The sequence below is a fragment of the Dendrobates tinctorius genome, unplaced genomic scaffold, assembly GCF_039654945.1.
Source record: "Dendrobates tinctorius isolate UK_male_01 unplaced genomic scaffold, ASM3965494v1 ptg000032l, whole genome shotgun sequence".
Taxonomy (NCBI): domain Eukaryota; kingdom Metazoa; phylum Chordata; class Amphibia; order Anura; family Dendrobatidae; genus Dendrobates; species Dendrobates tinctorius.
Window position 1 is genome coordinate 8836436 of NW_027361700.1, and position 13931 is coordinate 8850366.

At 42.4% G+C, this 13931-nt stretch overlaps 1 protein-coding gene across 2 annotated transcripts; it reads right to left on the minus strand.

Moving 5' to 3' along the window:
* Positions 1-229: 229 nt before the first annotated feature.
* On the minus strand, positions 230-9760 carry LOC141086395 (uncharacterized). Of its 2 annotated transcripts, none has more exons than XM_073572380.1 (2): positions 8856-9760; positions 230-3620 (listed from the first exon to the last, which is right to left on the minus strand). In XM_073572380.1, the coding sequence occupies exon 2, from the start codon at positions 3612-3614 to the stop codon at positions 951-953; it is 2664 nt and encodes an 887-aa protein (XP_073428481.1). In that variant the 5' UTR covers positions 3615-3620; positions 8856-9760; the 3' UTR covers positions 230-950. The 2 variants fall into 2 exon arrangements, with proteins under 2 accessions (XP_073428481.1, XP_073428482.1); XM_073572381.1 differs by lacking the exon at positions 8856-9760 and adding an exon at positions 7196-7385.
* Positions 9761-13931: the final 4171 nt, after the last annotated feature.

Sequence of the window (13931 nt, forward strand, 5' to 3'; positions counted from 1 at the left end):
CGTGCCGCGTCCTGTTGTATCAGTTACCGGCCTGCTGGCCGTGTCACTCAGGACGGGGCACGTGACAGGTACCACTTGACCGCTGAGCACAGGAAAAGCTGCCGGCGCCGGGACAACTGAGATGCAGCGTCGGCGCGAGGAGGGTAAGTAGGACATGGGGGTTGTAGAAAAATATATATATATATATCTTCTTGCACGGTTGAGAATCAAAAGTAAAGGCAATGTTGAATTGAGGATAAAATAAATCTTGTTTTTAATTGTTCATTTCAAAAAGTGATTACAAAAATGAAGAAAAGTAAGTTCATGACATGCAGTAATTATTTGAAGAGAAAACGAGCATTGTTCTTACATATAGTCTTGAGCAGCTGTCCGGGTGTTCGAGAGTCTCAAGGGATATGAGATCTCCTGAACAAGAGTTAGACCGGCTTTATATACTATTCTGACCTATAAACTACAACCACATATGGTGGCTTGCCACTATGTTCATAAGTTCTCCCATATTAAGTGAACCCTAGTTATTTTAACAATATGCATACAGTTATTTATGCATTACCTTAGTCTGAGATATTTAAGCCTAAAGTCTGAGATCTTTAGAACCATTCATTATCTCTAAATAGTCACATTTTGACAGCTTTGACTATTTTGACCTATACATTTGACAAGAGAGACAGCTGTGTGAGCCAAGGCACTCAGAATAAGTCAGTCACTTCTCTAAAGTAAGCAAAGCCTGTTAGCTAGATTCTGTATGAGAGAATTAATCCATATATTTTTTTATTATAGAAATACTGATATTTTACAGTCCCCCCTGATTATGATTTGAGACATATCATAATCAATCCTAACTCATTCTCTCACCATTCGTATCACATTCATTCTTTATTCTGAAAACCTTGTATCAACATCTGCCCTGAATGTCATCTGAATTTTCAAACCTATTGTAAAAACAAAAATTAGATCAGAGAGTTATATTTTTTTCGTTTTAACATCTCTCTTAAAATATCATCTTCCTTTTTCATTTCTATCTTTATATTCTTATAAATTCTCCTAATTTTACACATAATAATTATTTGATATATTATACACAGCAAAACTATGATAAATAAAATAACAATCGGATTAGACAATACATTTCCTGCTGCCATTTTCGCTGAAGACTGTGACCAACTAGTTACAGATTTTCCTAAATTTCTCCACCAAGATGACCCTGACATACTCGTCCATTCATGTTCAATATCATTTAGATTACCTTGTTCATGTCTAAATACAATTTCAGCTTCTTTTAATTGTTTTGTCAGCAGATTCAATAAACCCTTGTCTTTCTTTATCTCATTTGTCCACAAATCCCAAGGGAATTTATTAACTTGTGACAAATTGAACTGGATCGGAAGGATTTTCAGACGTCTTGAGCCTATTGACGTAATATTAATACTTCCTTCCTTCTTTGTGAGAGTTTTAACATTTCCCTCAATACAATATAAACCCATTGTCAGATTTTCGACATGTACACAAGATGAGAAGAATGCAGAAACTGCTTCTTTTCCTGACATGACTTGGAAACAAGTTTTGTTAGCACTTACTGGTGTCACCAAGTCATGTATCGTGTGGACATTCTCAACTCTGGCATGACAAGAAGTATGATTATGGAAACATGAATGATAAATGACTTTATCCTGTCCAGGTAGACACATTACCTTGGAAACAAAATTTAAGCATGACGAAATGTCTAATTGTTCAGTGTTGATACCATCAAATGCAAAATCTGTGTACTGTAATTGATAATATAACAATTGTGTAGGGCTGACAGGAATTCCCAGAACACCTATAGGAACCAGGGTTTCTTCTCTTCCTGACACTGGAATCAGTGATGTTCCTACACAAATGTTCTGTTCACATCCTAACCACTTATTTACCCACAAATCTGTATGGTTTAACGCAAAGTTATATTCTATGGGCAAATTTCTTATTAGCCCTAAAGGGGTAATTCCACTTTGTAAGGCTTGTGCAATCATTTTCAGATTGGTGGAATATTCAATCTGAATTTCTAGACATGTTTTGGCCACTTGAGATTCCTGTTCACTTTCCATTAAAGCTAAAGTAGCATCTTGAAGATGTGATACAGAAGATCCCAATACAGTAGCAGTGTTCAAAACCATCTTTTCAAGGACTTGATTCAAGCTTTTCTGAATCTTTACCCCTTTTCCTCCAATATACCCAATATTTTCCAGATCTGATTTAAGTGTATGAATGTCCATAGTGTTAATTAAACTTCCTACTGTTCCTAATCCCCCCAAAATACCTTCTAACACTCCCCTCTTACTTCTAACCTGTGTTGAAGTTCTTTTCCCAAACCATTGTTCTATTCCCATCTCCATGTTAGTGAGATGTGGTTGACACTGGGGATATCTAGAAGAGATTTTCCAGTTAGACATGTTAAAGGTCCATACCATGGTCAGAAACACTCCATCTCGTAACAGAGGTTTAGTTTGGAACTGATTGATCTGAAAAGGAGTAGATGGTTGAAATCTTGTCTGTGTGCATACATTATCTACTGCTGACCATATATTTACCTTTACATCTCTACATTGTTTGTAGTTATATTTCGTTAAAATGCAACATTGGTAAAGTCCAGAATCCTTAGTAGATGGATTATCTACAGAAAAAATAAAATCCTTATTTAACCATCTCACGTTACCGGATTGACCTCTGTGTATAACATTTGTTGGACCATTTGAAAAACTTCCCAAAAATGATTTATCTTTGGTCCATATTAACAAAGATTCTGAAGGTAGCTCTAACCTCGTGTTGCATTTTAGTAATAAAGGAGACATATTTTCTTGACTATATACTGCTTGTGGTGTAACCCTTACTTCTGGAGCTATAGTATTTGAAACTGTAAAAACTACAGATACCTGTACTTGTACTGGTTCTCTGGTTATCTGAAAATTCCATGTTTTTACCCAATCCTCGTCTCCTTCTGTAATAGAAAGAAATGCAGGATCTAAAACTTTCCCAAATAGTTGTGTCCTTAACCAAGCATCTGTTTTGGATGTTTCAACTTCCCCTTTTGCGATCATATCATTTGTAATATCTCCTGACCACACAGCTTTCTCTTCACCTCTTATCTCTATATTCCAGAATAACACATCTGTAGGACTACATTCCCATGTGCCTGTCTTATTATTGTGTATATAATCTCCTTGTAACTGTGTGAACTTCGTCTTAGGTCCTGTGGCTGCATGTAATATTATGTCAGTGTCATGTATGAAGTGTAGCTCAATACAGCATTTTGCACCAAAACCCATGCAAATGTTTCCAGTAATATCTACTGAATCGTCCGGTATGTCCTCATCTATTAAGCTTTGTAGATTCGTTCCTCTTGGTTTCCTTGGATGTAAAGTTCCTTTGAAAAGTTCCTTCACTTCACTAGTATTTGTTCCATGGTGTGAAATATCTTCAGCGTAGATCACAGTTGAAACAGTACAAAACAGCAGAAATGTGATTCCCATCAGATAGTAGCTTTTCCTGGGAAATGTCTTTTTCTCCTGAAGGATTGGTGTTGAATCCCTTCCGTCAAAGACGTGGAGTTTCATATTCCAGTTCTTATTGGAATCCATTTCTTCCTAAAAGAAATGCAGTATCATTATTTTGCAATATACAGTTTGCATTGATCAACATGTACCCACAATTTTTGTTGTCTGCGGGTATTTTTAACCACCTTAGATGCTCGTTGCACAAGAATCATTACTTGTCCCATGGTTTCGATAATTTCAAAGGGACCTTCCCAATTACTTTCCCAAGGTCCATTCTTCCTGAAAGTTTTAATCATCACTAGAGCCCCTTTCTTGAATTTGGATACGTATGGTGGCTCCATTCTCTGCATTCTTGATGCAGCATGTGGAAGAATTGTTTTCAAATTTTCCTGCAACAATTGCAACCATTTGGACCTTGCAACAGCATCTTTTTGTGGTGTAGACAAAAATGGTTCATGAGGAAAAATCAATGGCATTTTTCTTCCTGTCATCAGTTCAAAAGGAGTAAACTGAGTTGTGGCAGAGGTTGTTCCTCTTACACTCAACAGTACAAAAGGTACTGCATCAACCCAAGTATTGCCTTTGTCCAATAACATCTTGGCAATTCTGGATTTTATTGTTCTATTCATCCTTTCCACAATACCAGCAGACTGTGGATGGTAGGGTACATGAAACTGCTGTCGTACCCCTAGAATAGCACAAACGGCTTGCATGATTTTTCCTGTAAAGTGACTTCCTCGATCAGAGGTGATCATTCTTGGGATCCCCCAAGTACAAAAGACATGATTAACTAATGCTCTAGCTGTAGACAAAGCATCATCTTTCCTGACAGGTAAAATTTCAACCCACTTAGAAAAAACATCTACCACAACCAATGCATACCTGAGACCATTTTTACCTGATGGTAACGGTCCAATGTAGTCGATTTGTAACGTAGACCATGGACCATCTGCAGGTGCGATTCGGAGTAGTGGCGGTTTCTGTCCTTTTGGTCTTGGATTAATTTGGGCACAAATGAGACATGATTGAACAACACTTTGCACTGTCTCTTCCATCTTTTCCCAGTAAAATTTCTCTCTGAGAATGCCTAACAATTTTTGTTGGCCCAAATGACCCAAACTTTCATGATTGTATTTTGTGAACTCAACCTGTAGATGTCTTGGGACAACAGGACGCAACTCCCCGTTTAAGTCATGACACAAAACCCCGTTTTCACAAACAAAGGGAGGTTTTGGATCAACCCGGGAAGCAACAAGAGATGAGTCTTTTCCTTGTTCTTCCGCAAAAGAAGGGATATGCGTGTCTGTTCTTTGAACTGCTGAAACCTCGAGAGGTTCAGGTTCAAACACCTCTTCTCCTGTCAGGGCTGCCTCTTTGGCTAGCATATCTGCGGTTGCATTTCCAACAGATAATTCATCATCAGATTTTTTATGGGCCGGAACCTTGACAATAGCAAAACCATTAGGGTTTTTTGATGCTATCCTGAAAATTGTCTTCAGTGTGTCACTGTGAACAAGAGTCTTATTAGATGAATCTACATAGCCTCTTTTTTCCCAAACTGACAAGTAATCTGTCAGTGATCTTACAACATAAGAGCTATCACTGTAGATCACAATGGGACACTGATCATCTGCTTCATTCAGCTGTAGTACCATTTTTACTGCTTCTAGCTCTGCTCTTTGAGCTGAAAAATGACTCGGTAATTTGTGCTTCACAACCTGTCCTCTTTTGGGATAAAAAATGGCATATCCTGAATAATAGTGCCCATCTGAATATAATCTGGAACCATCTACAAAAATTGGTTCGTCTGTTACCTCTGCTTTCCGTCTGAAAAGTGATGGACTTGGATCCTGAAAAGACTGTAAACAATCATGAGTTTGTCCTTCATATTGCATCAGCTGAGGAAGAACATATTTGGCCTTGTAATCTACCTCAATTTGTTTGGGAGACAATGACAATAACCAATGAGCAAATCTCTGATGTGACACACCTGGGATATTATTCTCAAAGAGAAGTTTTAGTGTAGAGTGAGGAGTTTGCAAAATGATTTTGTTGAACCCGACAATATGTTCGGTTGCTTTGACTGCAAAGTACACACCTACCAAGTGTCTTGCACAGGTCTCAAAACCTTTTTCAACAGGTGAGAGAAGTTTTGAAAAATAGCCCAAAATTCTCCACTCTTCTCCCTGGAATTGCAGCAATACAGCAGAAACAGATGTCTCTGAAGTGTGCACTTGCAAAGCAAATGGAGCCGAAGGATCTACTGTGGACAAAGCAGGTGCATTTTGTAAATTCATTTTCAATTGTTCAAATGAGGTTTGCTGTTCATCACACCAAGGACCAAAGTAATCACTGTTTTCACCTTTCAAAAGATCATATAAAGGTCTGGCCTTATCTGCAAAATTCTCAATGAAATCCCTTGAATAATTCATAAGACCTAAAAAATGTCTCAATGCCTTGTGTGATGTCGGAATTGGTAGGGAAGCAATTGCCTCAATTCTTTCCTGCAGTGGCTGCCTTTTTCCTGGACTCAACAGCACCCCTAAAAATCTGACCTCAGTCTGCATTAATTTGACCTTTTTGGTGTTCAATTTCAACCCTGCATCATGCAGCAACTCAAACAATTCTGTCAGAAGAGAAACATGTATCTCTTTATCCTCTGTAGACAATAAAATATCATCCACATATTGCAGAATGCAATCAGGCCTCGAAAATCTGGATAATACCTTTGCCAATGCCTGATGAAAAACACTAGGTGACAAATGTGCTCCTTGAGGTAACCTGCAAAACAGATATTGCTCGTCCAAGAAAGTAAATGCAAACTTATACTGACAACTCTTTTCAAGAGGTATACTGAAAAAACCATTGCTAATGTCCAGTACAGAGAAGTATTTGGCCTTTGCATTTAACCTTGCCATCATGTCATGAGTATCTGCCACAATTGGTGCGACATTGGGTGTATGCTTATTGAACATCCGTAAATCCAATATCATTCGATAAGAACCATCAGATTTCAAAACACACCACAAAGGATTGTTACTTACAGAAGTAGCCTTTCGGATAACACCTTGATCTAACAATTCCTGTATGATCTTTGACATAGAGTCAATTGATTCTGGAGGCAATTTATACTGACGCTGTGGCGGGGGATCACGCCCCTCCACATTCACGATAATGTCCTTCATTGTTCCAACCTGATTCCTGAACTGAGCCCAAAGAGAAGGAAAAAGCTGTACAATTTCTGTCAATACCTTGTCATCATTAGTGTCAGGCCACAAATGGTCAGATGACACCACATCATTCAAGCAAATACTTCCAACATGGCTATAATCATTAGGATCAATGACTACCGGTTTACAACCATTGGAATCTTTCCAGATCACTTGATTTCCTAGGTCAACTACCCATCCGAATTTCTGCATAAAATCTGTGCCAAGTATATTTTCAGAATCACGACAATACCAGATGTCAATTTCTGTTTTGAAAGAACTAGGTATTTCCAAAATCACATTGGGAACTAAGGTTGCTTTAGTTCCACCTTTTCCACTGAAACCGACAATTGTACAAACTGGTGAATCTGGGTTTAGCTTCAAATCAAGGTTTGTAACACTTAACTGAGCTCCTGTGTCAATAAGAAATACAACATTCTGGCCTGCTAAACTTACTTTGATAAATGGTCTTCCACAGTCATCCAATGTAACTCGAGTCACAAATTCCAATGGATGTGGTACAGGAATAGTCTGTGATTGTCAGAAAGATGAAGGAGATGGGAGAAGACCAGTGTCCTTTTTAAAAGACCTTGGAATTCTATCCCTTGACTCTGTTTCCTTCACTGTCATTTCTCTGATCTGTCTGATTAATGGTGCATATGGTGACTGTGTTTGTCTGTTGGCAGTATGAGCAGGTGCAGATAATTGTAATGCAGGTGCGGAAGGTGTGGTGTATGATTTTGGCATGAGTCCGTTTTCCCTTCCAAGCTTACCTGTTCCTTGTGTACCCATCTCTGATTCTGCTCTCAAAAATTTCCTGCACTGCCACTTCAAGTGTCCAGGTATACCACAAAAATAACAATGGATATTGTTCCTTTGTGTAGTATTTTTACCTCTATGATCAATGTGATCCCTGCTCTTGGAGAATACTGTGGCTCTAGGTTTCAGCTGACTGTCTTCCTTCTCATGAACTACCGCTATTTTAGCCTTGACCTGATTTTGTTTCATGGATCTCCTTATTCTGTCAATAAAAACTGTTGCTTCTTGCAATGATGGCTGAGTGTTAGCCAATTGCACTGAGGCAGGATCTAAGTACTTGAACTTCTTTACAAAAAATTTGATCATGGATGCTGGCTCTTCGTGAGGCCCGAGATCCATTACCATCCTATAGGCCTGTTCAAACTTTACCAAAAAAGAGAATGGGTCTTCAGAAATATTTGTTTGTAAACTCCCTAAAATATCAACTGTAGGCATGTCTTCTCCAGTTGTGAACAATACTAATTGTCTAAGTCTGTCTTCTTTTGTACTATGTGCCATTTCATTCTCATCATTTAATCTGGGTGTGGTCTGTAATCTTTTTCCCATATGTGAAGGTAACCAAACTTTGAATATTTTATTCTTTTGCTCATCATTCAGATTGTATTTGTCTGTGTTTGATTCAAAAGTGTCCGCATTATAAAAGGCATCCATCTTATCGTTGTAATTTGGAATGTCTTTTACAATTTTCATTAACTGATCGTGTATTTTCAGATTAATGCGTGCTGCTCTGTCATGTAATTTTTTCCGTTGTAATTCTACTGCCTCTAATTCCTCTACTGATGCATCTGGATTTTGCATATTTGGTACAAATGATGAGGCAACACCGTCCTCCTGTTTACCTGTTGATCTTGTGTTAGCAGAAACCCTTTTTATATCTTGTCGTAATTTAGACAATAACTCTGTCCTGGTATCTATTTGATCTTCCAATTGTTCTATATGCTCTGACAAAATCAAACAATTTGGACAATCAAAGTAATCCCCGTCAGACTCTTGTGTGTCACCTGGTGTGTCAGTGTGATTAATGTCTTGTGTGACAATGCATGTTTTATAGGTGTTAGGTTCAGTTTTCTCAAAGACTAAGCTATTATACACATGAACTAGCTGCATAACATTCTGAAGTTTCCTTTGTAATTTTCTTACTGAGAAAAACCTTTTGTCAATTTTAACATTTTCTGCCTCACATTGATTATACAAACTAGACCATAATTGGGCATCCGTATGATTATGAACAAACTTGAAATCTATGTTACTTTTCTTAGCATAATCATGTATAAAATCCATTATATTTTTTTCTCACCTATTGAGAGTCTTTCCCGTCAATGGATGGTCCTCTGTGTCCTTATGCAATCCTCAGATCTCCGTCTGGATGAGACGCATGCAGCTCTTTACGATCCTCACCCGTCGTCTTCAGGTTCAGTGTGATCCTTGTGCCGTGAAATAGTGGAATTCCTGAGGAAGCTTGTACAACAGGTGGTTTTTTAGCAGAGTTCGTGCTCCCCCCTTGCACAAGCGAGGAAGGAATGCCAGCCAAAATTAGCACAAAAGATCAGTCTGGCTAAGGCTCGCCAAAATGTAGAAAAATATATATATATATATCTTCTTGCACAGTTGAGAATCAAAAGTAAAGGCAATGTTGAATTGAGGATAAAATAAATCTTGTTTTTAATTGTTCATTTCAAAAAGTGATTACAAAAATGAAGAAAAGTAAGTTCATGACATGCAGTAATTATTTGAAGAGAAAACGAGCATTGTTCTTACATATAGTCTTGAGCAGCTGTCCGGGTGTTCGAGAGTCTCAAGGGATATGAGATCTCCTGAACAAGAGTTAGACCGGCTTTATATACTATTCTGACCTATAAACTACAACCACATATGGTGGCTTGCCACTATGTTCATAAGTTCTCCCATATTAAGTGAACCCTAGTTATTTTAACAATATGCATACAGTTATTTATGCATTACCTTAGTCTGAGATATTTAAGCCTAAAGTCTGAGATCTTTAGAACCATTCATTATCTCTAAATAGTCACATTTTGACAGCTTTGACTATTTTGACCTATACATTTGACAAGAGAGACAGCTGTGTGAGCCAAGGCACTCAGAATAAGTCAGTCACTTCTCTAAAGTAAGCAAAGCCTGTTAGCTAGATTCTGTATGAGAGAATTAATCCATATATTTTTTTATTATAGAAATACTGATATTTTACAGGGGTGTGTGAGCCATGCGGGACCGGGGAGCCATGCTTACAACAGGGGAAGCTACACATAGCAGGACAGAACGGGGGAACCACACATAGCAGGACAGGATGGAGGGAGCCACACATATAAGGACAGGATGGGGGGGAGCCACACATAGCAGGACAGGACGGGGGGAGGCACACATAGCAGGACAGGACGGAGGAGCTACACATACCAGGACAAAACAGGGGATCTACATACCAGGACAGGACAGGGGAGCCACGCATAGCAGGACAGGGATAAGGGGACAATGCACACCCGGCTTATACTCGAGTCAATAACTTTACCCAGCTTTCCATGGCAAAATTAGGTGCCTCGGCTTATACTAGAGTATATAGGGTATTTTAGCATTCATGGTGGTGATAGATCAATATTGAATTATGATTAGCACTGGCACTTTATTGTCCTGTACCCCTGGCTATTAATGTGTAATCCTGTTCACATCTTATGTTTTCCCCAAGCTCATTATGTGTCTCATATGATGACATGTTCCCTGCCATTTTATGTTTTTCATATACTATATTTGTTTAATAAAATTTTATTTTTATGTTAAAAATTTTGCATAAATCTCTTTTAGCCTCGGATTATTTACTGTATCCTGGGAAAAGTTTATTAGATTTTTAAGCTGCAGTATTGCAAATATTATTGTGGATTTTCCTTTGAGTTCAATGGGTAGTCAATATCTGTGTAAGGCCGGGGTCACACTTGCGAGAAACTCGCACGAGTCTCGCGCACGAGTCTCGGGCGCTCGGAGCTCTGAACACTCACTGGAGCGTTCACCTAATGCCTGCCACCTGCACTCGGGACCGGAGTGTGTGGCTGCCTGTATTTCTATGGTGCTTTGGTCCAAGTACCGGCGGCAGTGCCGGGTATTGAGACGCAATACTTGTGCAAGTTCCTCGCAAGTGTGACCCTGGCCTAAAGAGGAAGACCGGCTGCAGGTTCCTGCATTGTGCCGGGTCCGGAACTGTCGAGGCTGCGTTCACTGTTGCTCCAGTGAGTGTTCAGAGCTCCGAGCGCCCGGCCAAGCAGAATGCATAGCTCGCACGGAGGAGCGTGTGCCAGTGGCAGGACCCTGAGGTGCGTTCCCCATTGCTGCTATATGCGCGGCAGCAGTCACAGCGCACGTGTGAGACAGAGACTACTGTAGCACTTCCCACTTTGGCTGCATAGATTTATGGACTAGGGGCTCAGCGGGCAAAACTGGTGACCGCCCGTTGCCACCAGAAGTTGGACTGTGATTCTTTGGATCGATCTGAGGACACCACGCCGGACGTTGCCGGTACTCCAACTCCCTTCAGACTGTTTGTGGATGAGGATCAGAGAAGACTACGATAAGTGCCGTTTAACTATCAGACTGTTGCGTTAACTATTTACTCCTTTGATTCCTGTTTACTATTTGTTATCTCCCTGGGATGAGATCTTTTTCATCCTTTTGTTAAACATTAAATAATATTGTTATACAGCACTGTTCTGCAATCCCTGCGTTACTGCATTCCCGAACCTACTTACATTTGGCGTAGTCGGCAGGATGCAGTCCATGTGCGCAGAGGCAGCAGACCAAGCTGTCATGGATGCCGCAAAGTCCAGCTTGCCGCTGGGAACCATGCTCAGCAATTTCCCTACATTTACGGGGAGTAAATTTATGCTGTGGAACTGGACTGAGCGGGTTAAAGGCATGTTAAGGATGCATACCGTCACCCCTGCTATGTGGCCAGAGATTGCTCTGATGGCCCTGAACGGTGAGGCTAGATGTTCTGTGATGTTTCGCCCCCCTCATGAACGGGACACGCTAACCAAGGTGTTCCAGATTTTGGAAAGGTGTATGGAGATCCCACCAATGTTGGAGAATTGCGGATGCACTTGTTCAGGGAGGGGGAGTCAGTGACGCAATGCATTATTGCGTTGCAGGAGATACACACGCATATTGCCCGATGGGATGATGTGGGGGTAATAGGAGTGGGGTACCCTGATCTGATATTCAGGGATCAGTTTGTGGCTGTCTCAGAGACACGTCGCTTAAACAAGCTTTGCGGGAGCGCCTGCATGCTAGGCCGCGTATGACCTTCTTAGAAGCTGGAGCAGAAGCGTGCGAAAGAGAGCGAGAGCAGGGGATAGCATCCTTGGCAGAGATGGTCGAGGGTAATGGGGTACCCGCTTCGCCCGCAGCAGTCCCGGAGTGAGCCCGAGATGTCTGGAAGGAAATACGGAACATGCTAGAAGAGTGGTCCTGCCTAAGAGGAGCCCCCACTGCAGCGCCAAATGTGCCTAGAGACAGGAGTGACCCCGAGCCCCACTTACTGGTTGATCAACGCCAAGGAATGGGACAACCCCACACAGAGAGGAATCCGACTTGTTTCAAGTGCGGGGATGCCAGACACTATGCCCGAGGGTGCCCAAGACGGGGGTGGCCCCTAGCTCGGTGTCCGTTAAACTAGTGGGCTTCGTGGCTGAGGACGCCACCCAGAGCCTGAGAGGCCAAGGAGGAGAGAAGGCAGTATTGGAAGTTTAATTTCTATGAGTCACCTCGTATGGGCTGAGATGAATGGATCAGCCGTTCGCTGTCTAGTCGATACCGGATCGCATGTGACCACCATGCCAGAAACATATTTCTGATGCCGTTTTCCTGAGGTGAAGTGGCCAGAATGGAGCCAGTAATCAAGCTGACGGCAGCCAATCAGTTGCCCATCCTGGTCGCAGGGGTGGCCTGGATGCAGATTAAGGTGTGTGGCAAAGATGTGGACCGGAAAGAAGTTGCGTTAGTCACCGAAGACACTGGCAACGGTCCTGCAGTGACTCTGGGAATGAACGTGCTGAAGCAACTCAGAACTCTCTTGATCAGCGAGCCACAAGATGCTTTTCTGGACCAAGGCAGCCCACGAACCCCGCAGAGGAAGGTGTTTCAACAACTGATACGGTTTGCCAGACCCAGGAATCGTCAAGGGAAGGTTCTAGGAAAGGTGATAGGTTCCGGCAGCAGTTAAACTCATTTATACCGCCTGGTCAGACCATGCTCACATTACCAGTACGGGCGTGTATGCCTCTCAAAGGGGTGGAAATGCAGATCGAGCCAACCATGGTGGATCAGATACCCTAGGGACTCCTCGTTGTTCAGACATTAGCCACAGTCCATGATGGTAACGTGGTAGTGCAGTGCGTCAATCTGGGGGAAGAAGATCTCACCCTCTCGCCTAAAAGTGAAGTGTCTCAGGTGCTAGGGATGCCGGAAGAGCTGATACAACCGGAGGCCGTACAATTAGCAGCCATGCAAGGGGACCCCTGGACCCTGGCCGTCACAATGACACCGGCGTATTTGCCATTAGGCCTGATGGAGGGCCGTCGAATTCTGGAACAGATGCGGGCTGAACTGATGGGACACTCTCTGCAACAGGTGGAAGCTATACTGAAGCGCTACCAGGAGGTCTTCGCTCGTCATGAGGATGACTTTGGTTGCACTACGGCTATAGCCCATGAAATCCCTACAGGAAGTGCTGCCCCAATCCAGGAAAGATATCGGTAGATAACACCTCAGATGTACAAAGAGATGCTGGCTCACATGCTACAGAGTCGAGTCAGACGGGAGAGTCAGAGCCTGTGGGCGGTTCCCATTGTTTTGGTCCTGAAAAAGGATGTGTCACACTTACCGCTCCCGCTGCTCCCATGCTCACCGCCTCCACCGCGCTCTCAGCTCCTGCCGCGTCCTCCTTCTCTGGCTCCACGCTGCCCGTGACCTCCGGGCGCGCCCGCCGGCACTCCAGCCTCCTGCCCCGCAGCTCTGCCCGGGGCGCATGCGCAACTCACACCCCAGGTCTTAGCACTGGCTAGCCGGTCCTTCTCTCCGCCTCCATGACCCTGCTGATCCGACCCGGAACTCATGTCCCTATAAAAGGCAGCCTCTCCTCTGGATCGCTGCCTGATCGTCTATGGTATTCCATGACAGACTCTCGGGTCCACCTAATCCTGCCTAGCACCCAGCCTTGCTTTAGCACACCGCCTCGCTTCACTAGCTGAACTCTAACCGCCTTTGCATTTTCTTCCAGAGCCCGCCGGTCCAGTCCGTTCCTGCCTCCTCCCGTGTGTGCCTCTCCTGTCTGACCCTGCCTGCTCCTGTGCCCCGCTCCTCTCCATTTAGCCCT

Bases quoted from the DNA above. Each gene is read 5' to 3' on its own strand.
- LOC141086395 (XM_073572380.1), bottom strand. From the start codon at position 3,614: ATGGATTCCAATAAGAACTGGAATATGAAACTCCACGTCTTTGACGGA.